The sequence below is a fragment of the Coffea arabica genome, chromosome 7c (assembly GCF_036785885.1).
Source record: "Coffea arabica cultivar ET-39 chromosome 7c, Coffea Arabica ET-39 HiFi, whole genome shotgun sequence".
NCBI lineage: Eukaryota > Viridiplantae > Streptophyta > Magnoliopsida > Gentianales > Rubiaceae > Coffea > Coffea arabica.
The window spans coordinates 37,953,503-37,976,473 of NC_092322.1; the positions used below are offsets into that span (position 1 = coordinate 37,953,503).

Genomic DNA, 22,971 nt, shown 5'->3' on the forward strand with positions numbered 1-22,971 from the left:
GTTGTTGATGAAAATAGCATACGTATATGAACATAGATCTTGTATAGCTATATGGATGTGGAGCCCAAAAATTGATTAAATATTCTTCCAAATCGCATGTCAATCAACTTTCTTTTGCAATTCTTAGGCGGCTCATAGTTGTTAGGGTTCTAAAATTTGCCTTGATTATCGCTTTATATTTTTAATCAAAATAGTAATCCTGCCAATAATTGTAAAAGGTAAAACATGCAAGATTTAATCGCTAGATATTTGATTTAATTTTTTTTCTTTTCCTTTTCAACTACCAAACAAATAACATGCTCTTCATAAAAATAACTTATATAATTTTTCTAAATAACATTGCGTTATGGAATTTCTAAAATTACAGTTGAAATTGTAACAGATATTAATGACTATTAATTATTAGATTCTTATAACTAATATTCATCGGTGTCAACAAATAAATACGATTCATTAATAACAAAGGAAAATTAGAATTTGATAAAAAAAATTTATTTGATAAAAAAGGAAAAAAAGTTAGTATTTTATTCATAAAATATAGTCAACACATTACATGTTAACAATTTCATTCTATTTTTACATTGATCTATGAAATAGAAAGAACTTTGCATGTGTACTTTTTCCACCATTTAAATGTATTATAATAAAATAACGTATTTCCAACCTTACAATTACCAATTTTTTTTAATATAAAAGAAATATGCATGTCTAGTAAATTATATTAAAAAGATTATTATGAATATGATTTTTTTTTAGAGCACATATTTGATGACTTTAGGCACGTGTAAGTTTTAAAATAAAAAAAAATTTATTCCTCTGCTAATTACAGATTTTTAAATAAAATTTCTCTAACATTTCTCCGAAATATAAGATTTTAGTAGAGATTTTAAAATAAAATTTTACTACCGACAGCATTTTAGTAAAGGCAAATTCTACAAAACAAACAACATTTACATTTTTTTTGGAGCTCATAAATTTCATTTTAAAATTTTTTTCTAGCAAGTTTGAATTTAATTTTCTGAAAGTCATACTTATAAATGCGAAATCTAACAAAAAAATTAAATACAATTTTTGGAGGTCAAATTTATCAAATGCGAGCTATTTGAAAAATAAAAAAAAAAAACATTTAGGAACTCGCATTTAGCTCTACTATTTTCTGGAAAAAATTCTCTAGCTCCCAAAAAAAAAAGCAAAAAAAATTAAATTATACTTAGTGTGGGAGCTCTATTGAGCTCGCATTCGCGGAATACGAGCTCTATTGACCTCCGAAATTTTTTTTTTTAAGGAATGCGAACGCGAATGCGAGATCTTTAAACATTTTGTTTCAATACAAAAAAATCTCTGCCTCCGAAAAAAAAATAAGCACAAAAATTTTACTTATACTTTCTAGGCTCTATGGAGCACGCATTTCAGAAATGCGAGCTCTGCTGAGCTCGCATTCCGCGAATGTGAAGACCCCCCGACGGATTCTCTCACCAAAATCACCCCTTTTATAGAATTTTTTTAAAATTCACCACAAAATTGGAAATTTCTCTCGCTGTTTCTGGGTTCATCCGAAACAAGCTTGGAATCTTATGCAGCAATTTCAACAACAAATCCAATCTCAAGTCCTTGTCAAATTCCCAAACCCATCATCAAGATATGATGCTAAACACATAAAAGGAAAAATCTGAGCTGAGGAACTTGCAAGAACCCAGGTTCGTTCATTGGTTTCAAGTTCTGGGTTTTCATGTCAAAATCAAACAAGCACCAAACTCTCAAGCCAAAACAACAATCAAACCCAAATCTTGTACTTTGCCCTCCTAAGAATTCTCAGACCCAAATTACACACACAAACAGGAACCAAAAATGCAACCTTTAGTTCATCAGATTACATATGTGGGAAACACTATCTGTTCATGGCCTCTCGATTGAATTCTTAGTTCAGATTCACATTAAATGAACAAAGGGCCAGCACCAAGCCTATCAATAGCACCACAACATCCCCAAACATACCCACAGTCATCGTCATCAGGCATGAGCAACAACTAAAAACTTAGAAAAGGAAGAAAATCATGCATCAGTGACTCAAATCGCTATGAAAGTTGTATTAAACCAACATTGAGAGGAATCCATGATTACCTGAGAGCACTAAAGCCGCTAGATGATCGTGAAATGCCCCAAGAAACGAGCGGTTCTGGAAGACGCAACCCACGAACTGTTTTTGCAAAAAATTTTCAGCCTGATGAAGGCGCTAATTTGGGCCGAGATTTCACTTTCTTAGAGCCGTTTTCTCCCGGGGCTTTGTGAACAAAATTTCTCCTAATACCTCCCAAGAAGGTGCAGAACCCACGAAATCACTCAAAAACTAGAAATCAGAATCAGAAGTCAATCTGGAAGGGGGCTGGTCTGCCAGCCTGGTACCAGATTTTCTGCAACTTTTCCTTCTTCCTTTTTCTCCAGCCAGGCCGAAGCTCCTTCCTTCCTCTTGTTTTCTTTTTTTTTTCAGATTTCCCCCAAGCTCTCTTTTTTCTCTCTTGGTAGCAGCCCCCCTTTCTTTTTCTTCCCTGGTTTTTCTCCTGCCCAGCCCGTAGCCTTTCCAAGCTTTTTCTCTCCCTCCAGCTCTCTTTCTTTCTTTGCTGTTGCTTCCTTATCCCAGAAACCCTCCTTGTTCAGCTGTTCCCCCCTCTTTCTTTTTTTTTTTTTGGATTTCTCCCCATGAAACCCTTTTTCTTTTCCTCTCTTAAAACCTTTGTTGCCCGAAGCCCTTTTTGGTTTTCTTTGCTCCTCCCCCGCGCAGCCTTCCCTTCCTTGTTTCCTCTCTACTGCCCGAAAGCTCTCTAGCTTTCCTTCTTGCCTTTGCCCGTAACTTTTCTTTTCCCTCAATCTCCTATCTCTTCTTGGTTTCTCTTTCTGGTTTCCTACCCTTTCTCCTCCAGCCCGTCACCCTCAGCTCTCTCTCTCGCTTGACTTTTTCTTTCTTTCCTCCGACCCTTTCTTTTTCTTTTCTTGTTTCTCCTTCTTGCTCTTGCCTTGTTGCCCATGGCCTATCCCTTTGCCAGATTTCCCTCTTTTTTCCAGAATTTTCCTAAGCCTCCAAGTGTCTTGCCACCTACCCCGCTTTGCATGTGTTGTCAACCAAGAATGAGGACATTTGTCCTATTTGCATGCACTCCACTTGTCTAATATCCCCCTAATACACTTGTTTAATGATCCTCTAATACACTTATCTTTTTATTTTCATTTATTTATTATATATTTTCCAAAAACAATTTAGGTAAACAAAATAAATGTTAATTCCTAATTGCAAATGCATTGCACAATTTTCATTTATCTTAAAAAAAATTGAGTCTAAAAGGATTAAAGACAAATTTTGAATTTTTTGTGAGAATTTTTTTCTTTTTTTTAGAAATTTAATACAATCATACCTTAAAAATAAAAATAATAAACCTAATTTATAAAAATAAAGAAAAATGAACATTAACTATCAATCAAAAAAATAAAATAAAATAAAACAAGAATAAAGCTAATATTGAATAAAATAAATGAAATTTTAGTGTCTACAGGGAGTAATCTTCCTATTGACTGTGTTGCGATTTTGGTTGGATAAATTGTGCAATAATCTGTGCTTATTGAGTTGATTGTTGCATTGGATGTAGTTACAACCTCTAGATTACTTGCTTCATATATTTGGTGAAAATTCTGTTTCTCTTGGTGATTGTGCATGGTAGACACTATGGTTAAACAAATATCCACTTCTAAATCTCGAACCCTTAGACCTCATCCCTCTACACCCCAACCTACCATTCCTGTGAATGAACCTACCAACCAAACTTTCTCTTCAGGTGTATAAAAATGCCTCGGTAGGGGTAAAGGAGTCCACGTGGCTATACCCACACACTTTGAAGGTCATTTAAACTTCAGTAAGGCTACCGATAAGCAGCGATATGCTATGTGTTGTTAGCGGCGAATTATCCCCTGCAAAAGTAATGAGAAGCTTACCATGGATGTACTGCGTATAAGGGAAGAGGTTGAACGGATGTTTACCGCCATTGGTTGGCGATCTTATCTTGATATTTTTTGCCCCACCTTTGTAGAACTGGTTAAAGAGTTTTACTCTACTTTTGAGTTTGACCTGCCTACAGGGTATACTGTAGATACCCCAAATGTGATTCACTTTCGACTAATGGGTCAAGAGTTCCATTTCTCCATTACTCAATTCAATTTGGCATTTGAATTCATTACTCGGGAATATGCTGAGACTAGGGAGTACACTGAGAGTGGTTGTGACTACAAAGAATCATTTTATTCTCACTACCCCGATATTTGGAAGGAAATGTCTGTTGAAAGCGACCGTTATAACCCTTCTAGATCCAGGAGTTCTTATCTTAAGGAACCCAGTTCCCGATATATTCAGCGCTTCTTAGCTTACAGTTACTCGGGTCGCAAGGATAGTTCCGGTATACTTTCGCGCCCTGAGTTCTTCTTTATCTGGTGTATGAAGAACAATATTAAGGTAAATTTGGGGTGTTGGTTGGCATCTCAATTTAAGGCAGTTTTAGCCAAGAAAAACAAACCCTTGATACTCAGGTCGTATATCACACGCCTGGCAATCCAGTTAGGGGGTTCTTAATCTCCAAAACCACAATCTCCATTTGGCCTTTGACATGAAATTTCTGGATGACGATTGTCTATTAAAAATGGGAGTTATAAAGCGGGTTGATGATACCCTCTGATTTACACTCTCGGGACTCATTCGAACACCAGGTCACTGCCTCTCTACACGAGCAGGGTCCTCTTCAGCTCCTGGATCTACTAATGACACTGTCGGACCTTCCTCTTCTGTACCTCCTCCACTGCTGGCCTCCGATTCTGAGTGGCAATACCTGCGAGAATAGGTTCATCATATGGACAAGTGGGTAATGAATATTGCTGATCAGGTGGCCCAGATGTCTCAGAATTTGGCTGCCTACCTCCACCATGTTGGCTTCACTCTGCCATTCCCACCTATTCCACAGTCGGTTGGGACCCTCCACTACGTATTCGGGGAAGTTTCATTGTCCTATTTGCTTTATTTGCTTTATGACCTCCATTGAGGACAATGTTGGATTTAGGTGTGGAGGAGCTGTGGTACAGCTAGTATTTTTAGTTTTTAGATGTTTTTCCTTTATTTCTTGTTATTTGTTCTATTTTTCATTTATTTTCTTTTCATTTTTATTAGTAATTAGCATTTCTGTGACTGCCAAGGATTGATGATGGTTGGCTGACTCTAATTCTCCTATTATCAAATTTTAGTAATAAAAGTGTATCAAGTTAATTTGGTTAAATCCAATATATCTCTTTGGTGAATATCGATGCTTTTGTGATGCTTACAATTTTTGGTTAACTTTTCTTAGCATAGAGAATAACTGCTTGACATTTTACTTGCAAATTGGTCTAATTATTAACCTTAGTTCTCCATGTATGAGGAAATGAGGCTAGCTGCTATTATTTTATGTGATATCTTGAGTTATTTTGCTGCCTAGTTATAAATAAATTTGGCTGTACTCTGCTAGTTATTACTGCTAAGTAACTAGGGGTCTACACCAAAAATGTTAATCCTTGCGTCAAAAAATAGTAATTTCTATGAGTACGTGGTCTTATAGCGACTACAGCTGAGTAATCGGGTTCTTTCATCTGACAATGTTTGAGTTCACGTCAAAAGGTTCTAATGGTTAGAGACTAAATCTATTATTATTACTATCTAGTCAAAAATATAAAAAATGTGAAAGTTGTGTAAATGTGTGATTAAAGTTAGCCTGTTGATCTATGCGTCTAATGTTGAGATTTTGGTTAATAGTTGGACCGTTTACTGATAAATGTTGATCGACCATTCCTTTTTCTTAGAATAGTTAGCCATAAATTGGAGGAGCTTGCGGTTTAGAAGCTAACCGAGGTGATGTTTCTTGGATCTTGACCATTGATGCTTGATATGTGTTTTTCTCGGTATCTTGGCAATAAGATAGATGGAGTGATAGCCATTATCAGGAATTGATGTTGGTTTGCTATTCTCATGCTTGAGGACAAGCATGGTCTAGGTGTGCAGGGAATTGATAAGTCGCAATTTTTTCATTTATTTTATAATTAATTTCCTCCTATTACCTTTAATTTCCTCCTATTACCTTACCAAATGTGCATTAATTAGCAGATTCTATTCATTTTTGACATTTGTGCTTATTGTAGGGAGTTGGAACAAAATTTTTATGGAATTTTGTATAAGGTATTTTTGACATTTTAGGTGACTCCATTAAGAATGATCATTCCCGTCACTTTGACACTTTAATCCAAATCATGAGGGGGTTATCTATAGCTTTTGAAACTATAGGGGGATTATGTAAAAAAAATGCTAAACTACAAGAGGGTAAAGTGAAATTTGCCCTTTTACATTCGAGTAACTAAGGGCTTTTTTTAATTTGAGAAAAAACGGCCCATCAACCAACTTAATTAGAGTAGCACACAATTAGTTGTAATTGTTGGGTTTTGATAGAATTCAAAATCTCAAAAAAGTGAGCAACCCATAGAAAAAAGGGTCCAAGCTCCAAGTCAAAATTTAAAAACTGGACTTGACCGGTTTGGCTGATTCATTTGGCTTCACTCCGGTACAATGGTTTTGACTGATTTTTTTAACTTTTATGGTTTCTCATAGAATTGGATTGATATCAGGGTCAATTCACAGTTTGATCGATTGAATTGGCCAGTTCGATTTGGTCCTTAAAACACTACATGTGATTTCAAAAGTTATGCATAATCTTTTGCAATTTGGACTTAATGTCAAAATGACATAAATAACCCACTATAATGGAAAATACGAAAATATCGATATTACCTTTGTTCAAAAATCAAAATGACTAAAGTGATTAAAATATATAAACATAATATGTATAACATTTTAATCACTTATGATTTTGTGTTTTATCATATGATCCCTAATGGTTTAGTTTTTTATCACATAATACTCTTGTGATTTTCAAAATAGATAGATAATCTCCTTATAGTTAACAAATAATTTTCAAATTTACATAAGGATACTTTTGATATTTTAGTTGATTCCGCTATGAAATGCAAATTATAACATTTTGATACTTTGGTTCAAACCATCAGAGAATTATGAATAACTTTTAAAATCATTGAAAAATTATGTGAAAAAACGCTAAATCATAAAGGACTAAAGTATAATTTAACAAGGAAAAGAAAAATCTCTTTTCTAACGGAATAATTGGATGTTCAGCGTCAGCCTTCACATTTCCAACTTCTCCGATGTTATCTTTAAACTACCTTTACGTTAGAAAAACATTTTGAGATGTCATAATTGCGGAGTACTGTCGGGTTGACTGTTCCCAGTTAGTAGAATCCGTGAGAGGAACGTAGATAATAGTAGAAATTTCTTTCGAAATTTGCCAACCGTGCTACAAAGAAACACAGTCAGTCAGTGGGACATGCAGCAATTACCTCATGCTGTTAACAAAACAAAACAGAACAAAAAGATGTACGAGCAAGTAAATTATCAATTTATTATAAGTAAATTAGATATAACCTTCCGGTGATTTTGTCTATTATCACATGATCTTTTTAACATTTCAAAATTTTCATTTCACTCCACTATGATTTTATGTAAAGTAAAAATTTGATGAAAAGTAGCCTATATAACGCCGTTAATTGAAATACCAATAGTGCCTTTATATTAATACTAAATCAATCAATGACTTAATTGCCTTATATAAAGTATATGGGGATTTCATGGAGAAATACAAAAATTATGGAGGGTAAAATGGATATTTATACAAATCATAAGGGAATTATATGGAGATTAAAATTTTATCACACATTTTTAGATTGCATTTGATATAATGCCGTAATTAATTGTGTATTCCGTTCTTTTTTCACTTTATATAAAACCATTGGGGGATTATGTAGCTATTTTAAAACCTAAGAGGGATCATCTGGCATTGTGTAAAATCATACGCAGTTATAAGTAATTTATTCAGTTATTATTCATAAATTCGGATTAGAAAGCACTTTACATGATGCTGTTGTAAACAAAGCATATAATGACGGATTAAATGCGAAGTTGTAATTTTGGTGTGTATATTAATTTTGCGGCATGAAGCAAATAAAAATCTTCACTTCTTCTATACATAATAAAATTTCAATAATTGCTTTGGCTGCTGGAATCCAAGCACCAGCAATAATAGTCAGACCTCGAGCCCTCTAGCAATCCTCTCAAGCTCGTTCTGCCGCCATGATGCAAAATTGTTGCGCTTCTACAGGTCAAATGCAAGAGGGTAGTCCTCCATATCGTGATACTGTGATCTCATTCTCATCTAAAGCCACATTGTCGCAACACAGCCTTCATAGGGATCTTGCGGGCCCATTTGAACGTCATGGCTGCCACCTAAAAAAAAAAAAAAATCACTAGGAGAGTCCCAAAAAATGATGATGTCCTTCTTGATGTAATGTACTACTAATAGCCAAAGTTAATTAAGTTACTTACCAAGGTATGCTTTTGTCAGATACTTGAGCGACTTGCTAAGGTTTCTTGTTTTCATAAGTGGTGGATATTTGGCCGTGTCCCTGCCAAAAAATTTCATAGGTGTCAAATTCTTTCTCTGCACTTGTTTCAACGACATTGCATCCCTCAGAAATTCTGGTTGTATTCCAGTTGCTTCATACCTGCAGAAGAATTTTTCACACTTCAAAGTCAGTCTCTAGAGTGCAATTCACTTTCTATGTGCCTATATATGTAGGATGTGAATTTGGACAATCTTTTTGTTGCGTCATTACCTATCGTTTGTGACGGGAAGTTGTGGTTTGACATATGTATGAAGGATTTTCCTTTCATACTCATCGATGGGGCAAAACTCTTGCACACAGATCTAAAGAACCATCACTGCCACCTCCAACCATTTTGCTGACAGGTGCCGAACCTGTGCAATAATAATTACTAAAAGTCCTAATTATCACCACAATTAATTATAGAGCAAATCCAAGTACTGGAGCAGGGACCCTAGGTGTGCAATGGGTTACTTGATTCACCCTGTTCCCGAAGAGTTTGCTTGATTCGAGATACCAGATTCGTCTATAAAAATATTAATTTTGCGTACAATGGCAAGTAGGGTCGATTCCACAGGAAACGGGTAGGAAGTTATTTCTTTCCAAGTCAATAGAATAAAATTGGGGGATGAATAATGGGATGAAAATGAAAATAAAATAAATAAAATTCAACTGATAATTCCACAAGTACAATTTACTAAAAATAGCAGTTAATAAAATTCTACTTAAAGGATCAACTGCTCAGGCATGGGCCAGTTAAATGATCATTGATGCAAAAATATTTCATTCGTTCGTTACTAGGTTGGTTATAGTCATCAACAAGCTCTGACAACCAGTTCTTCCTTACTTTTTCGACAGTCAAGGTACGACCATTGACTGCTTCCCTTATCAGAAAACAACCCTAGGTATGACCGTAGGAATTTAATTATCCAGTTGCATTAAAGTTAGAAGAACCCAACCCCAACAAATAAACACGCTGAGAGGGTTTATTTAGATCAGATCTTACATTTCCCCAACATAAAACCAATTATGGTGGTTGCCATAGTTGTCAACTAAACGAACAATTATGGATTTAATTTAATTAACGTGGCAGTAGGCTATTATATTAAATCAAATACCCGACCATTGATATTCAATTAATAAAATACCCATGAACAATTAATTCAGAAAATGCACGAATAGCAACAAATTGGAAGAAATAATGAAAATTCAATTAGATCTCACAGATATTATGGACCGTGCATTCGCGTCGACCTTTGAATAGAGGAGAAAACTAGCCGCTCCTCATCATATGAACTTTGCGTGATTCGATTGATATCATCCACACAATTGTCCAAGAATTAATTGCCAAGGAATTGGGAAAATAATGAGGAGGTAGACGAGAAAGTGTTATCTCTCCTTTAGAATTGTCTCAAGCAAAAGAAACGAATTCCAGAGTCAAAGTCACCTAAAGCAAAAAGCTAGAGAAAAGAAGAAAAGCTCCAACGTCTGACCAAGAGCCGAAAAAAAGGAAACTGAAGCTAATGTCCCTATTAGACGTGAATCTGGCCTATTGTAATTGTTTTTCTATTTGAAGCCGCCGCCAGTGGAAGTCAGATCAGGAGCAAGCTTTTTCTAAGGGCTCCAATCCCACGCATCTGGTCCACGTGGACCTGGTTCCTTAATTGGGTCTCCTCCTGTTACTAAGCCTGCGGGTTCGGTTTTTCGGTAATCCTTTACAATTTCTGGCGTGGACACGTTCTGAAATAAAGGATTTTCTGGAAATTTATCTCAAAAGATTACTTTCAACACCAACCACCTATAATTTACATAAATATCAAATATGAGCAAATTCTCAATGCTTAGCACAATGAGTAGCCAAAATTAGGATAGAATAATAGTGTAAAATGTGCTCAATAACCACTTTATCATTTGCAAGCCAGGGCGACCAGCCTTGCTCTACTGTTGTCAAGCCTGAATTCATCTTGTACGCCCAAATTAGCCAGACTGTTAGGAAATTGACTTAATTTCTTTTAAGCAAATTTATTAATTTGTGGGAAAGTAACTAGTTTCGTACTTGGTTTTAGTTACTTGAAGTGGTAGTAAAAAAATTTCCTATTTTGTTTAGGATTTAGAGGTTATTTCCTATTCTATACAAGTTTAGAAATTAGCATTGTTTCCTATTGTTATTTGGGTTTTGACTAGATAATGTTCAGTATAAATAGGTGGGTTAGCATACTACAAAGAGACACACAAAAGCACACAAGGGTGACATGTAGCCTTATACATGGGGGTGAGAGAGGGTCCTTGGAAGATAAGAGATGGTATTTAAGGGTTGGATTTGGTTTCAAGTTGTATTCTTTTATAGGATTTTTCCTCTCATAATAAAGAACGAATTTCTCTCCGTGGACGTAGGTTTAATGATAGAGTCGAATCACGTTAAATATTATGTGTCATTTATCTTTTATACTTGTGGATTGTTTCTCATTAAATTATTGTATACTTGATATTTCAATAGTCATGTGTTCCGCGCTTCGATTCTAACACAGATGGAATAGAACCCCCTAAAAAAAACGGTCCAATATGTTTTACTACTGTTGTGTAATGGAAATGTGAATATATAACTGTTGAGTTTAATTGTTGATCTATACATTGTTTGAACGTGAGAATTGGCATGTTTCCCTGTGATTCCAGAGTGCACTGCGACTGCTCAGGACTGCGACGCAAAGGTCACATTCCCGGCCCTTGAAAATCCTCTCACACTCTACTTTCGGGTGCGGCCCTGATTTTGCAATTCAAGTCGAGCTAAACATTATTGTAAAAGCGCGACTTATTTATCCTTTCAGTTATTAAACTACAACAAACTCTAAACTTAATCTATCTGGATTACGTGTAGTAGCTTGTCCTACACAAGAATTTGCCAATATAATTGACGAGACAAAAGATTAATTATATTATCATATGGTCATGAAATCGACCACAATTATATTCTAACACAGTTTGCAGGCTCATTTTTAGATGCAAATCCAATTTCCATCATCTAAGCTTTGTTGACATTTTTAACTCTCAAGTAAGCTGCACGTCATTTTTCTCTCAACATCCTATTGAAGACGATCTTGAAGCCATCCTCTCTGTGCTAGTCTGTAGCAAAACTAACAAAGAAAATAAAAAGGCAATGTCAAGAAAAGGAAAAGGCTGAAGTTGATAGAATAGGTTATCAAAAATTTCTCAAGATGCATTCTGTAAATGTCACAACATTTGCAAGATATAGAGAATAAACCTATATATTGTTAATGGAACTCAAAATTCAGAGTTATTGCAACTGGTAACAATGAAAAGAGAAGGGAAAAAAGCTCATTAGCCGACAAATTAGTTTTAATAGAAACAGGTAGATGGGACAAAAACTTGTAGTGATCATAATTATTTCTCCAATGTCTAAGCAATTCATTTGGAGATCAAACCTGAATTTTATAGACAGAAGCCAAAATTCAGATTTGTAGGGAATCTGGGCTATGGTAAAGGGTGTTAATGTAGATGGGAGGAAAAAAAAGCCTAATTTCAGATTTATAGGGAATCTGGGCAATAGTATGGAATGTTAATGCAGATGAAAGATAAAACCAAAAAAAAAAAAACAACTGCATAAGGGAAGGTAAAAGGCTCATTATAAAATATACCACTGCGCCTAGGCCAAGTTGAAGTGAGCATTAGGGTAAGTTTCACATAACCCATATGCTTTTGCACAATACTAGGTGACTCTATTAAAGAATAACAATGGACAAAACAGGACACTGCAATTGACCAATACTCGCTCTAAAATTGTGTGTGATGAAATTATGATATATTCACATAATCTTTGATTTTGCACAAATATCGACTTAGCCTTCATATAATTTTGTATTTACCAACATAATTCCCCCTTCTAATTTTATTCAATGTCGTTAGACCCTTAATTAAGTTAGGTCAATATTTGCATTTCAACTAATGGCATTATAGATATTATTTTTTTCATTAAATTTTTGCTTTACATAAAATCACATTATATGGATATTTTGAAATTTTAGGAAATTAATGTGGTGTCATGCAAAAACGCATGGGCTTATGAGTAATTTAGCTTAAAAATTATTGTAAAATCATGATTTAATCATATCACATAAAATCACATTGTATGGATATTTTGAAACCTTAGGAAATTAATGTGGTGTCACGCAAAAGCACATGGATTTATGAGTAATTTACCTTAAGAATTATTTTAAAAAGCACGATTTAATCATATCATATCAGTTGATAACTTTAAGATATTTTGTACTTATCTATCTTTATTAAGGCTCTACCGTGATTTATGAGTAATTTACCTTAAGAATTATTTTTAAAAGCACGATTTAATCATATCATATCAGTTGATAACTTTAAGAAATTTTGTACGTATCTATCTTTATTAAGGCTCTACCGTGCACTAAGTTAAAAGTTCGACCATTGCTGGTGTATAAGAAGTGAAGCACCTAGAGCTGTTAAGTCAATCGAGTAGCTCGAAAGCTTGTTAGAGCTCGACTCGTTAAGGCTCGAGCTCGGGTCGTTAATTTTGGTTAACGAGTCGAGCTCGAGCTCGAAACTTGCTCGTTTAGTTAACGAGCCAAGTAAGTTCGGCTCGTTTGATACTCGAGTAGTTCGTTAGAGCTCGTTAATGAAGGGCATATTTGTCATTTTAGAAATCAAAATTATAAAAATTAAAAATTATAGGTTTTTAATAAGGTTAATTTGCACGAGCTCGAGCTCGTTTGTGATAAATGAGTCGAGCTCGAGCCACATGTACATTTTACGAGCCGAGTTCGAACACATTTTAAAGCTCGTTTTCCTAACGAGCTCGAGTCGAACTCGGCTCGAATTAAACTCAAGTCGAGCTCGGCAGCCAAATGTTCGACTCAACTCGGCTCGATTAACAGCTCTAGAAGCACCGTTCTTCCCTTCGACAAAAAGTTCAAAGGGTGCAGTAGTGCACTTAATTGGTTTAGAGATAGGTTCTCTCCCTCTAACCCGCAGATATTGCCTGGTTGGAATCCGCCCTTCCCAAGTAGCGTAGGATTAAGATGAAATTCTAATGGCTGGAAAAAAAATCTGTCTGTATTAGGTGTAGTAACTTGTACTACATAATATTCTGTCAATATAATTGCTGAGTAAAACAATACATTATTCATAATAGGTTATCGTATTCCACCATAATAATATTCTAATACAATTTGCGTGCTCATTTTCAATCACCTAAACATTTTTGTCTCTTTCAACAAATCCCTTCAAGGGATTGGTTCTGCGGTTGACATTAAGGGGCACTTGGTTCTTACTTTGGAATTGGAAAGGGAAATAGAATAATGGATAGAGGGCCTACTAATGAGGGTTTTAGTCAATTTCTCCCAATTTGGTTAGGAATCATGAATGGCCAAATTTTAAAGCATGATTTCAATATTTTAATTTCCATTGTACTGGACCAAGTGCGCAGTATTGGAATTATTGTATTTCCAAGTACCAAAACCCCTAAACCAAGTGGCCCCTAACTTTTCTGGCAATGTTGTATTGAAGATACGGTTTCCATTAATTGAAGCAATCGACTTTGTATTTGTTAAACAAGAACTTACGCGAATGTCAAATTATTCAGCCTTCTCGGATATTATACCAAATCTTTTTAGTATTAGTTTAATTATTCAGGAAACTACTTGTTTTATTATTATTCAATTGTGGTTTCGGATTTTTTTTTTTTTTTTTTATCGACACAGGGGTGTCCGGATAAATTCTTATGGGGTCCGACTAATCCCCTGCGGCCCGGACCCGGCGTCCAACCTGACCCGAACGTGATAAGTGCGCGGAGGAACCCAGCGGAGGGTTTCGGATTGTTAGTATGATTTGATAGTTTAATTCTAACTTCAAATTAGATTTGGTCAGTGAATGGTCTTATATAAAGACCTTTTCTGGCTTATTAATGTATCATTCCTATCAATAAAGTCACCTCCCAGTTTCGTTTCGTTTCGTTTAGTCGTCTGTCTTTTCTTCGTTTGTCCACAGCAACGTTGCGATTTAGCTCTGATTCATAACTTGGGTTGTTTTAACATATTACGTGAGGGCCTACAGGCCATGGCAACCAGTACTCCAGTTAACATCCCCTCTAAAATGAAGGCCTGGGTCTATGGCCAATATGGGACACCCGAAGATGTCCTTAAATTGGAATCCGAGGTTGATGTTCCTGACGTAAATGATGACCAGGTTTTGATCAAAGTAGTTGCTACATCACTGAATCCAATCGACTTCAAACACATGCATGGTTATTTCAAGGCCATTGATTCTCCTCCCCCAGTAAATACCTTTTTTCATTTTTTTTTCAGCGAAAATTTGTTGTTTGTTTTATTTACTAGGTAGTCCTTGTGTAGATTTACTGTTCTTTTTTCTTTTTCTTAATCTGGTAGACTGTTGCTGGATATGATGTTGCCGCCGTGGTAGTTAGAGTTGGCAGCAAATTAAAGTGAAGGAATTCGAGTTCGTGGATGAAGTATACGGAGACATTCACGAGCATGCTTTGTACCCAAAGGGATGTGGGTCACCGGCGGAGTACACTGCAGTGGAGGAGAAGGTACTAGCTTTGAAGCCAAAGAATTTGAGTTTTGCAGAGGCAGCAAGCCTTCCTGTTGCTGTTGAAACAGCGTATGGGTGCCTTGAAAGCGCTGGGCTTTCAGCTGGTAAATCACTTCTTGTTCTGGGTGGTGCCGGTGGAGTTGGATCTTTTATCATTTAGGTACTACATGTGTTTATTTTTACCCTTAATTTCCAATACTTTGAAACACCCTAGAAAAATCAGATGTAGTTGATCATTTCCAAAGAATTAGTGATAATTATTGAGGATCAATAAACAACTACTGGTAGCCGAACATGTGACTATTACGCTCTTTTAGTTGCAATTTGGATAAAAACTATCAAAAATACTAAATGTGCTCAAAAGTTGAAAATTTGGATATCAAATTTGCTTTTGTCAAAAGTTTGAGAACTAAAACCGCTCATATATCAAAATTTAAATACCAAAACTACATTTTTGTCAACCAAAAAATAAATATGCGGAGGGTAACTACTATGTCTTAATCATGTCTGTCACCTTTGCCATCATAGTGGAAGAACGGGTGAGAAGCTAGGTGATTGTCTTGGACTTCTTGACTACCATTTTCGCTACCAGAGTCAGAATTGCTCTAGCAGAGAAAGAAGTCAAGTATGAATCCACGGAAGAAGATCTAATGAATTTACAGAAAAGTCCGTTGTTGTTAAAGATGAATCCCATATACAAGAAAATTCCAGTTTTGATCCACAATGGAAGACCTTTTTGTGAGTCCCTACTTATAGTTTAGTATATTGACGAGGTATAAAAGGGCAAAGCTTCCCTCTTGCCCTCTCATCCTTATGACAGAGCTCAAGCTAGGTTCTGGGCTGATTTCATTGACAAAAAGGTAACAAATTATGATTTTTTGTTTGCAGGAATACGTGTATGTAAGTTCATGATTTCATGAGTGTCATGTTACCTATTGCAGCTAGACGGTTTTGCTCGTAAAATATGGTCGACAAAAGGAGAAGAGCAGTAGGCAGCAAAGATTGGCTTCATAAATTGCCTAAAGCCGCTGGAGGAAGGAGCATTAGGAGACAAGCCTTATTTTGGAGGTGACAATTTTGGATCTCTTGATGTGGCTCTTCTTGGAAACTATAACTGGTTCTATACCTATGAAAAATTTGGTAAATTCAGTACAGAAGCCGATTGCAGAGGTGTATGGAAAGGGACAGTGTTTCCAAGTCTCTTGCTGACCCCATAAAGGTCTATGAATCTGTGTTGCTGTGGCAAAAGCTTCGTGGACAGGAGTAACATGGAGAAGCTAGCTTAATTACGTTGTTATGGGGATTTATGTCGGACTATTTTAATTTCATGATCCATTTGAAACTAGAGTAGATAGATAGATAGATAGATTTGAAGGATAATACCTCGTTAAGTGTGATTATTTGGAGAATTTTGTGTATTTACAGTTTGCATTACAAGTGGATTAGGATGTAATAACCCTTGTGCCACAATAATCAATGCTTTCGTGTTCCAAGTAGTTTTAATTCAATTGTAGCTCGTAGATCAGACAAACTTTGATGTTCATACTAGCTTCAAATCTAGATCTCAAAGAAAAGCTCAGATGGTTAACAGGTCAACTGATGCATAAAATAGGCATAATGAAAGATTGTTTCAGGTCAGAAACTCGTTGCCATACCAGCAAAACCAAGTTTTAGCTTCAATTATTTCTTCATAGCTCTTCTTGAATGCAAATGGCCCTAGTAGCAGACAGCTTGTTTACTACTGATCCTGATGACAAAGTTAAGAAGTAACCTAACCTGTGATCTGATGAAATCAAGGGAATTTAGGCAATAAAAATCAAACATGTAAATAATAAAAAAGATTTGCAATCCAGTGAGTGCTCTAAAGTCATAAACCTTTTCAGGATCAGCAAGGGACTTGGACACGCTCTCCCTCTGCATGCACCTTTTAGCCCAAGCCGCAAACTTTGGGCATTGTGCCCCAATTTTGAAGTTTCCACAAGTCTCATAGGCATGGAACCAACTGTAGAAAGGAATCAAAGCCACATCTACATATCCAAACTCTTCACCACCAAAGTAAGGCTTATCTCCAAGTTCCCCTTCTAGTACCTTGAGAGCCTCTATGAATTCCTTCTTGGCTGCCTCCAGTTCTTCCCCTTTAGCGGCCCATTGTAACTTTTAGTTATATTCCATTTCACACCTAACATTAGTTAGTCAAAAAATTTTTCTTTTAATTCATGCAGAATCTAACTCCAAAAAGAAGACTTTCTCCGGAAAAAAAAAGAAAAATATAAAATTCACACAGAAATCTTGCAGGGTACCTTCTTGTCAATAAAGTCAGCCCAGAACCTTGCTTGAGCCCTCTCATAAGGATCAGATGGTTCCAATGGATTCTTGTCATGCCATACCTCATCTATGTACTGGACAATTAAGGGACTCAAGTATTGGCTTTCCATTATGAAGCAAAACTGGAACTTTCTTGTGAACAGAATTCATCTCAAGAAGAAGCAGGCTCTTGTTCGTCAAGTCCTCTTCCTTGAGTTCATACTTGACACCCTTCTCAGCTAGTGCTATTCTGACCCTCATACTGAACATGCTCGCATAGACACTCAACAAAATCACCTCTTCACCAGCCATTTTCTCAGAGGATGGTACGAAGCAGGAGCAGGAGTTTTCTCTGGTTTGCTAGTTTTTTTTTAAAGAAAATTGATGGTTGACCACAAAAGAAGTGTGTACAGATTCCTCTTTTTTTTTAATAGTAGTACATTTAGTCGTCATGGATTTTATTATTTAAGTTGAACGAGTACCATGAAATGGTACCGGATCATTCCTGGAACCTTCGAGCTCCACGCCCCAAGTCAGTGAGCTGTTTTTATGAGTTGGTCTAGAGATTTACAGAATTTGTAAATGAAGTGCACATATTTCACAAGTCAATAACTAAGGAATAAAAGGAAGGGAGATAGTTGAAAAAAAAAATTATCTAAGGAGATGATATGAAATATATGGGAAAAGAAAGTAGTATCACATTAACATCATTTGGACATTGTACGAACACTCTGCTTAACTAAAGACAGAGACAATTGTCCTATAAATTTGTGGAAGAAATTATACATATAAACAGCCTATCCATGAAATCCTAGTAGTAGTAGTAACATCATTTACTACCAGTCCAGGATATCAAGAAGACGACGCTAAATCTCTTTTATTCTCCCAAGCCAAGCAAACAAAACTAAAGGATTCTAAGACAGATCTACGAAGCCCACAAAAAGCAAAGCAATCCCAAATACATATTCATGCGTAGACTTTATTCGATCCTCCATGTAGGCAAAAAGTTGAAAGAGACTTTATTCGATCCCAAGCTTCTTCTTCAAGGACACAACAAATTCGTAAATCTTGTGAGGATCAGCAAGGGACTTGGAAACGCTCTCCCTCTGCATGCATCTTTTGGCCCATTCCACCAGCTTTGGACACTCCGTTTCTGTCTTGAAATTCCCAAAGTTCTCATAGGCATGGAACCAACAGTAGAAAGGAATCAAAGCCACATCCACATATCCAAAGTCTTCCCCTCCAAAGTAAGGCTTATTTCCAAGTTCTCCTTCCAATGTTTTCATAATCCCTATGAATTCCTTCTTGGCTGCCTCCTTTTCTTCTCCCTTTGTGGCCCAGATCCTCCTTCCACAATCATAAACCTGCATTTCACCTTAATTTTCTCAGAAAAAAATTGAACAGAAAAATCCCTCCTTAACATAATATTTTTATCCCATATCTAACTTGTCCTGCTTGCTTATGTTGTTTGCCTAAAATAATCTAGTGAAAATAGGTTAAGAAATGCTTAGTTCCACGACTAGACGATCTTGGTAAAGACAGTAGAAATGCTTGCCCGAATAACTGATTGAACAGCAGTTGACAAAATTAGAGTTTCCATAAGAAAAAAATGTTACCTTTTTGTCAACGAAGTCAGCCCAGAACCTAGCTTGAGCTCTCTGGTAAGGATCAGATGGCAGCAAGGGATTCTTGTCATGCCACACTTCATCTATGTACTGAACAATGATAAGGGACTCGCAAACAGGCTTTCCATTATGAATCAGAACTGGGATTTTCTTGTGAACAGGGTTCACCTCAAGAAGAAGTGGGCTCTTGTTAGCCAAGTCTTCTTCTTTGTTTTCATACTCGATGCCTTTTTCGGCCAGAGCAACTTGGACTCTCATGCTAAACATGCTCCCATATGTACCCAACACAACCACCTTGTCACCGGCCATATTTTCAGATGATATTCGAGCAAAGCAAAAAAAAAGAAAGGATTTTTTCGCTAGAGGTGATGAAAAGAAAGCTGAATTATGGGCAATAGTAGCAGTTTGTTAGCAACTAGCAGGTATAAGAACCGGGGTCTTGCATTTTATAGTGAATGAGAGGCTGGTGATGGCAGCATGAAGGAATAATGGTTGGTAAGTGGTAGATTGTACCAGGACACTTGGGTCCTCTGCCCTTCAGCAATTTAGGCCACAAGTCAAAATGCAGGTTTTTTTTTTTTCAAGCAGTAGGGATAGGATTCAAAGGTAAGGGAAGGAAGATTAGAACCAGAATTTTTAAATCTTGAGAAAATGAAGGGTCTCTTTTTCATGTGTTATTAATTAGATCTTTTTTGACTCTTTAATTTTTTTTTTTTTAAGATTCTTGAAAGCCACTTTAGGAATTTACAACCTATACTAGCACGTTTTTGGTTTGATATATGCTCAAATTTTTAGCATGTAACTTAATTTATTTATAATATTTTGAATACAAAATTAACTTTCCTTTTCCAGTTACTCACTAGAAATTGATAGAAAGTTCACGAGATGAATAATGTGTGCATAATTGCTGTTTACTCACAATTTTGTGGCCTCCCACCAATTGCTACTTTTAAATCCAGTAAGTACTTATCGCATTCGTGTGATCTAATGGTTATTCATCTTTTCTCGATTTCTAGAATTCGATTGCTCCTGTACCCCTTTTCCCCCATAGTTGATGTATGACCAAAGAAAAAGAAAAGTTGCAACATTGTCTCTACGACCAAATATTAAAACCTTTTTGGCTTGTTATTTTTAAATTTCTCTAAATTTGAATAAATATTTCGAGATAAATACAATGCCATTTGACTGCCGTCCCCAATCAAATCAAAGGTAGTAGAGGATTCTAGAACTCAACAAATAAATATTATTTATTTGTGCTAGAATATTCGTTGTCTAGAACTTGTTCTAGGATGCTTGTCTTGCTTTCTTGTTCCTAATCACACAAAATTACGCGACAATTTTTGTAGTCACAATTCCGCCATTATCTTCTCCATTAATGAATCAGAAGATTCTGGTAATTTTAAGTAAAATTATTCCCATTGCCAGTTATTTCAAACCAAATCAGCGGCCTGGTGGAAATTAAACTGCTAAATATTAAAACACAAACTAAGAAATTAAGGAACAAAAACTTGCGTCCACGGAAAAGGTTATGGTCTCTTTTTCTTGATTGTCTGCTTAGTAGCTGCTGCGGCTGGTCCCTAATTATTAGGTTCCCAAGCTTTTAGCTAAGTGCTTACGCAGAGTCTTAAGGAATTTGACGTCACTCCTTAAGTAATCACATTCAAGCTTTTGTCTTTCCCTCTCTCTCGCTCCTTTTTCTGTTCCTGGTTTGCACATTATTTAAGTTCAATAAGAAAAAATATGAACATAGACAATTCAACTAAACCACGAAAACAAGAAAAGAGTACCCCACCACATCTTATGTCTAAATTGGTCCGGACAATGGGTACTAGAATTAATTTTTTTATATACCGCCAGTATATAATTGTTTATACATCAACAAATTTACATCATATCACATTTATATAAATTTAAATTTAAATTTACACTGTTAGCATGTAAAAAATTAATTCTATATATGCTCAAAAGCCATCATTTACCTCTAGCTCTATCCCTTCTATAGGGACAAAAGTAACTCGATCGTAAAGGTCAAAATTATGTTAATGTATCAAAAGGTTGAGTTATGTATATATTTTAAAAATCATAAGGGGATTATATGGTAAAACACTAAACTATAAGAGAGATGTATGGTAAAACATAAATCGTACGGGATTAAAATGTCATGCATATTATGTATATATATTTTAGTCATTTCAACCACTTTAGTTTCTAAATAAGGGTATGATAGGTCACAATTTTGTTATCTATTTTATAATTAATTTCCTCCTATTACCTTATCGAATGTGCATTAATTAGCAGATTTTATTCATTTTTGGCATTTGTGCTTATTGCAGAGAGTTGGAACAAAATATCATAAAAAAGTGCAAATTTGTCAAGTTGTACACCTTCGGGTTAGTCAAATTAATTTTGACGATAGCCAGCAGAAGAGTTGGAGTAGTAAAAGGAAACAAGAGTCCAAACGGAGATGGTATTCCTTATCCAGTGATCAACTGCGCTAGACGAGGAGCAATTTTGGGGGACTCTCCTTTTTCTTCTTTTGGTAGTTTTCAAAAGAGGAGGGAGGTTAACAGAGACTAGGAGTCTTCCCTTTTATTCCCCTTAGTAGCCGGATAGGAAGGAAAATTATGTAGGAAGAGGCGGTCCGACAGCTTTGATTTTTCTTTCTTTTGTTTTCGTACTTTGTTGGCTAGTTCTTCTGGGGGGTTGACTATTCATTGTTTTTGGGGGACTATTCCATCATTTTTTCATTATATTCAATTGGAGGAAAAATGCCTTCACCATTTACTTCGGCAATTTTACATAGGATCTGCTCGACAGAGATGAACTAAACTTTTATTTCTAGTCAAGGAACAACAGAGGATTTGGTTCAGGTTAAATTGTGAGATCTAACTGATTTTACTTTTTCCTATTATTTTCTAGTATTCGTATATTTCCTATTTTATTTTTTTATGGTTATTGTATTATTCAAGTATCATGGGTCCAGATGTTAGATTAATTCAATAACCTAAAACCAATTAGAGTAATTAAATCTGTAATTGTTTAATTATTCCAAATTAGTGGTAACTGATATAATCGGGATTATATCAGGGAAATATACGGGCTAATTTGTAAACAACCCTCGTAGCGTGTTGTTTATGTAGAACAGGATTTTTCTAAATCTTAAAGCAATTGCAAAATTGAATTTTACAGTCGTACCTAGGGTTATTCTGCAATTAGAACAATAACTAATGGTCTTACATTAACTATCGACAATTAAGGAGAAATTGATTGTCATCACTTGTTTGACAATTATAACTTGTTTATCAGTTTATATATGGAATTATTCTTGCATCGATGATCAATTAGGAGAACCATTTCCGAAATTGCTTCTTGACTAGAGTTTGTCAAAAACTATTTGAGTTTTTGCAATTTGCCATCTAATTTTTATTTAATTGCAATATTCGATTAGCATAACTTATTGGTAATTTCTAAAAAAAAAAAAAAAAAATCCCCCATTGTTTGTTTGAACTTCAAAAGAGGCAAATATCCCCAATCCCTATGAATTCAACCCTACTTATCACTATCTATAGAAATTATATTTTGTTTGAGCAGGCATTTATTATTGCACAGGCTCGACAATCTGTCAATTTTTGGCGCCGTTGCCGGGACTAGTGTTAGTTAAATTTGTTTCTTTTTAAGTTCATTTTCATTTTAATTTTCTGGTACTTTTCTAGTTTATACTTTGTTCTTCTCGTACAGGTGAATTAATTTTCGATCCTAAAATAGAGAAAACTGCACGCCGAACATGAAAAGAGACTAGACAGCTCAGAGAAGATCAATCTAGTGCTGCATCTCAAAAACTTGATCCAAAAGTTGAAGCAACAAATTCGTTTGGTGATAT

At 35.6% G+C, this 22,971-nt stretch overlaps 1 protein-coding gene, 2 long non-coding RNA genes and 3 pseudogenes across 3 annotated transcripts; 2 read left to right on the forward strand and 4 right to left on the reverse strand.

Moving 5' to 3' along the window:
- Positions 1–1,683: 1,683 nt before the first annotated feature.
- LOC140010228 (uncharacterized) lies at positions 1,684–3,084 on the reverse strand. The gene is made up of 2 exons (XR_011817524.1): positions 2,122–3,084; positions 1,684–2,034 (listed from the first exon to the last, which is right to left on the reverse strand). It is a non-coding gene; the product is annotated as an uncharacterized lncRNA (long non-coding RNA).
- Positions 3,085–8,164: 5,080 nt separating this feature from the next.
- Positions 8,165–8,922, reverse strand: LOC113699888 (RNA exonuclease 4-like; annotated as a pseudogene).
- A 5,745-nt stretch (positions 8,923–14,667) lies between these two features.
- LOC113698815 (2-methylene-furan-3-one reductase-like) lies at positions 14,668–15,457 on the forward strand (annotated as a pseudogene).
- A 208-nt stretch (positions 15,458–15,665) lies between these two features.
- On the forward strand, positions 15,666–16,451 carry LOC113699889 (probable glutathione S-transferase; annotated as a pseudogene).
- A 379-nt stretch (positions 16,452–16,830) lies between these two features.
- LOC113698819 (uncharacterized) lies at positions 16,831–17,842 on the reverse strand. Its single transcript, XR_011817526.1, has 2 exons — positions 17,463–17,842; positions 16,831–17,341 (listed from the first exon to the last, which is right to left on the reverse strand). It is a non-coding gene; the product is annotated as an uncharacterized lncRNA (long non-coding RNA).
- Positions 17,843–18,142: 300 nt separating this feature from the next.
- On the reverse strand, positions 18,143–19,515 carry LOC113697993 (probable glutathione S-transferase parC). Its single transcript, XM_027217644.2, has 2 exons — positions 19,083–19,515; positions 18,143–18,830 (listed from the first exon to the last, which is right to left on the reverse strand). The coding sequence occupies exons 1-2, from the start codon at positions 19,398–19,400 to the stop codon at positions 18,486–18,488; spliced, it is 663 nt and encodes a 220-aa protein (XP_027073445.1). The 5' UTR covers positions 19,401–19,515; the 3' UTR covers positions 18,143–18,485.
- Positions 19,516–22,971: the final 3,456 nt, after the last annotated feature.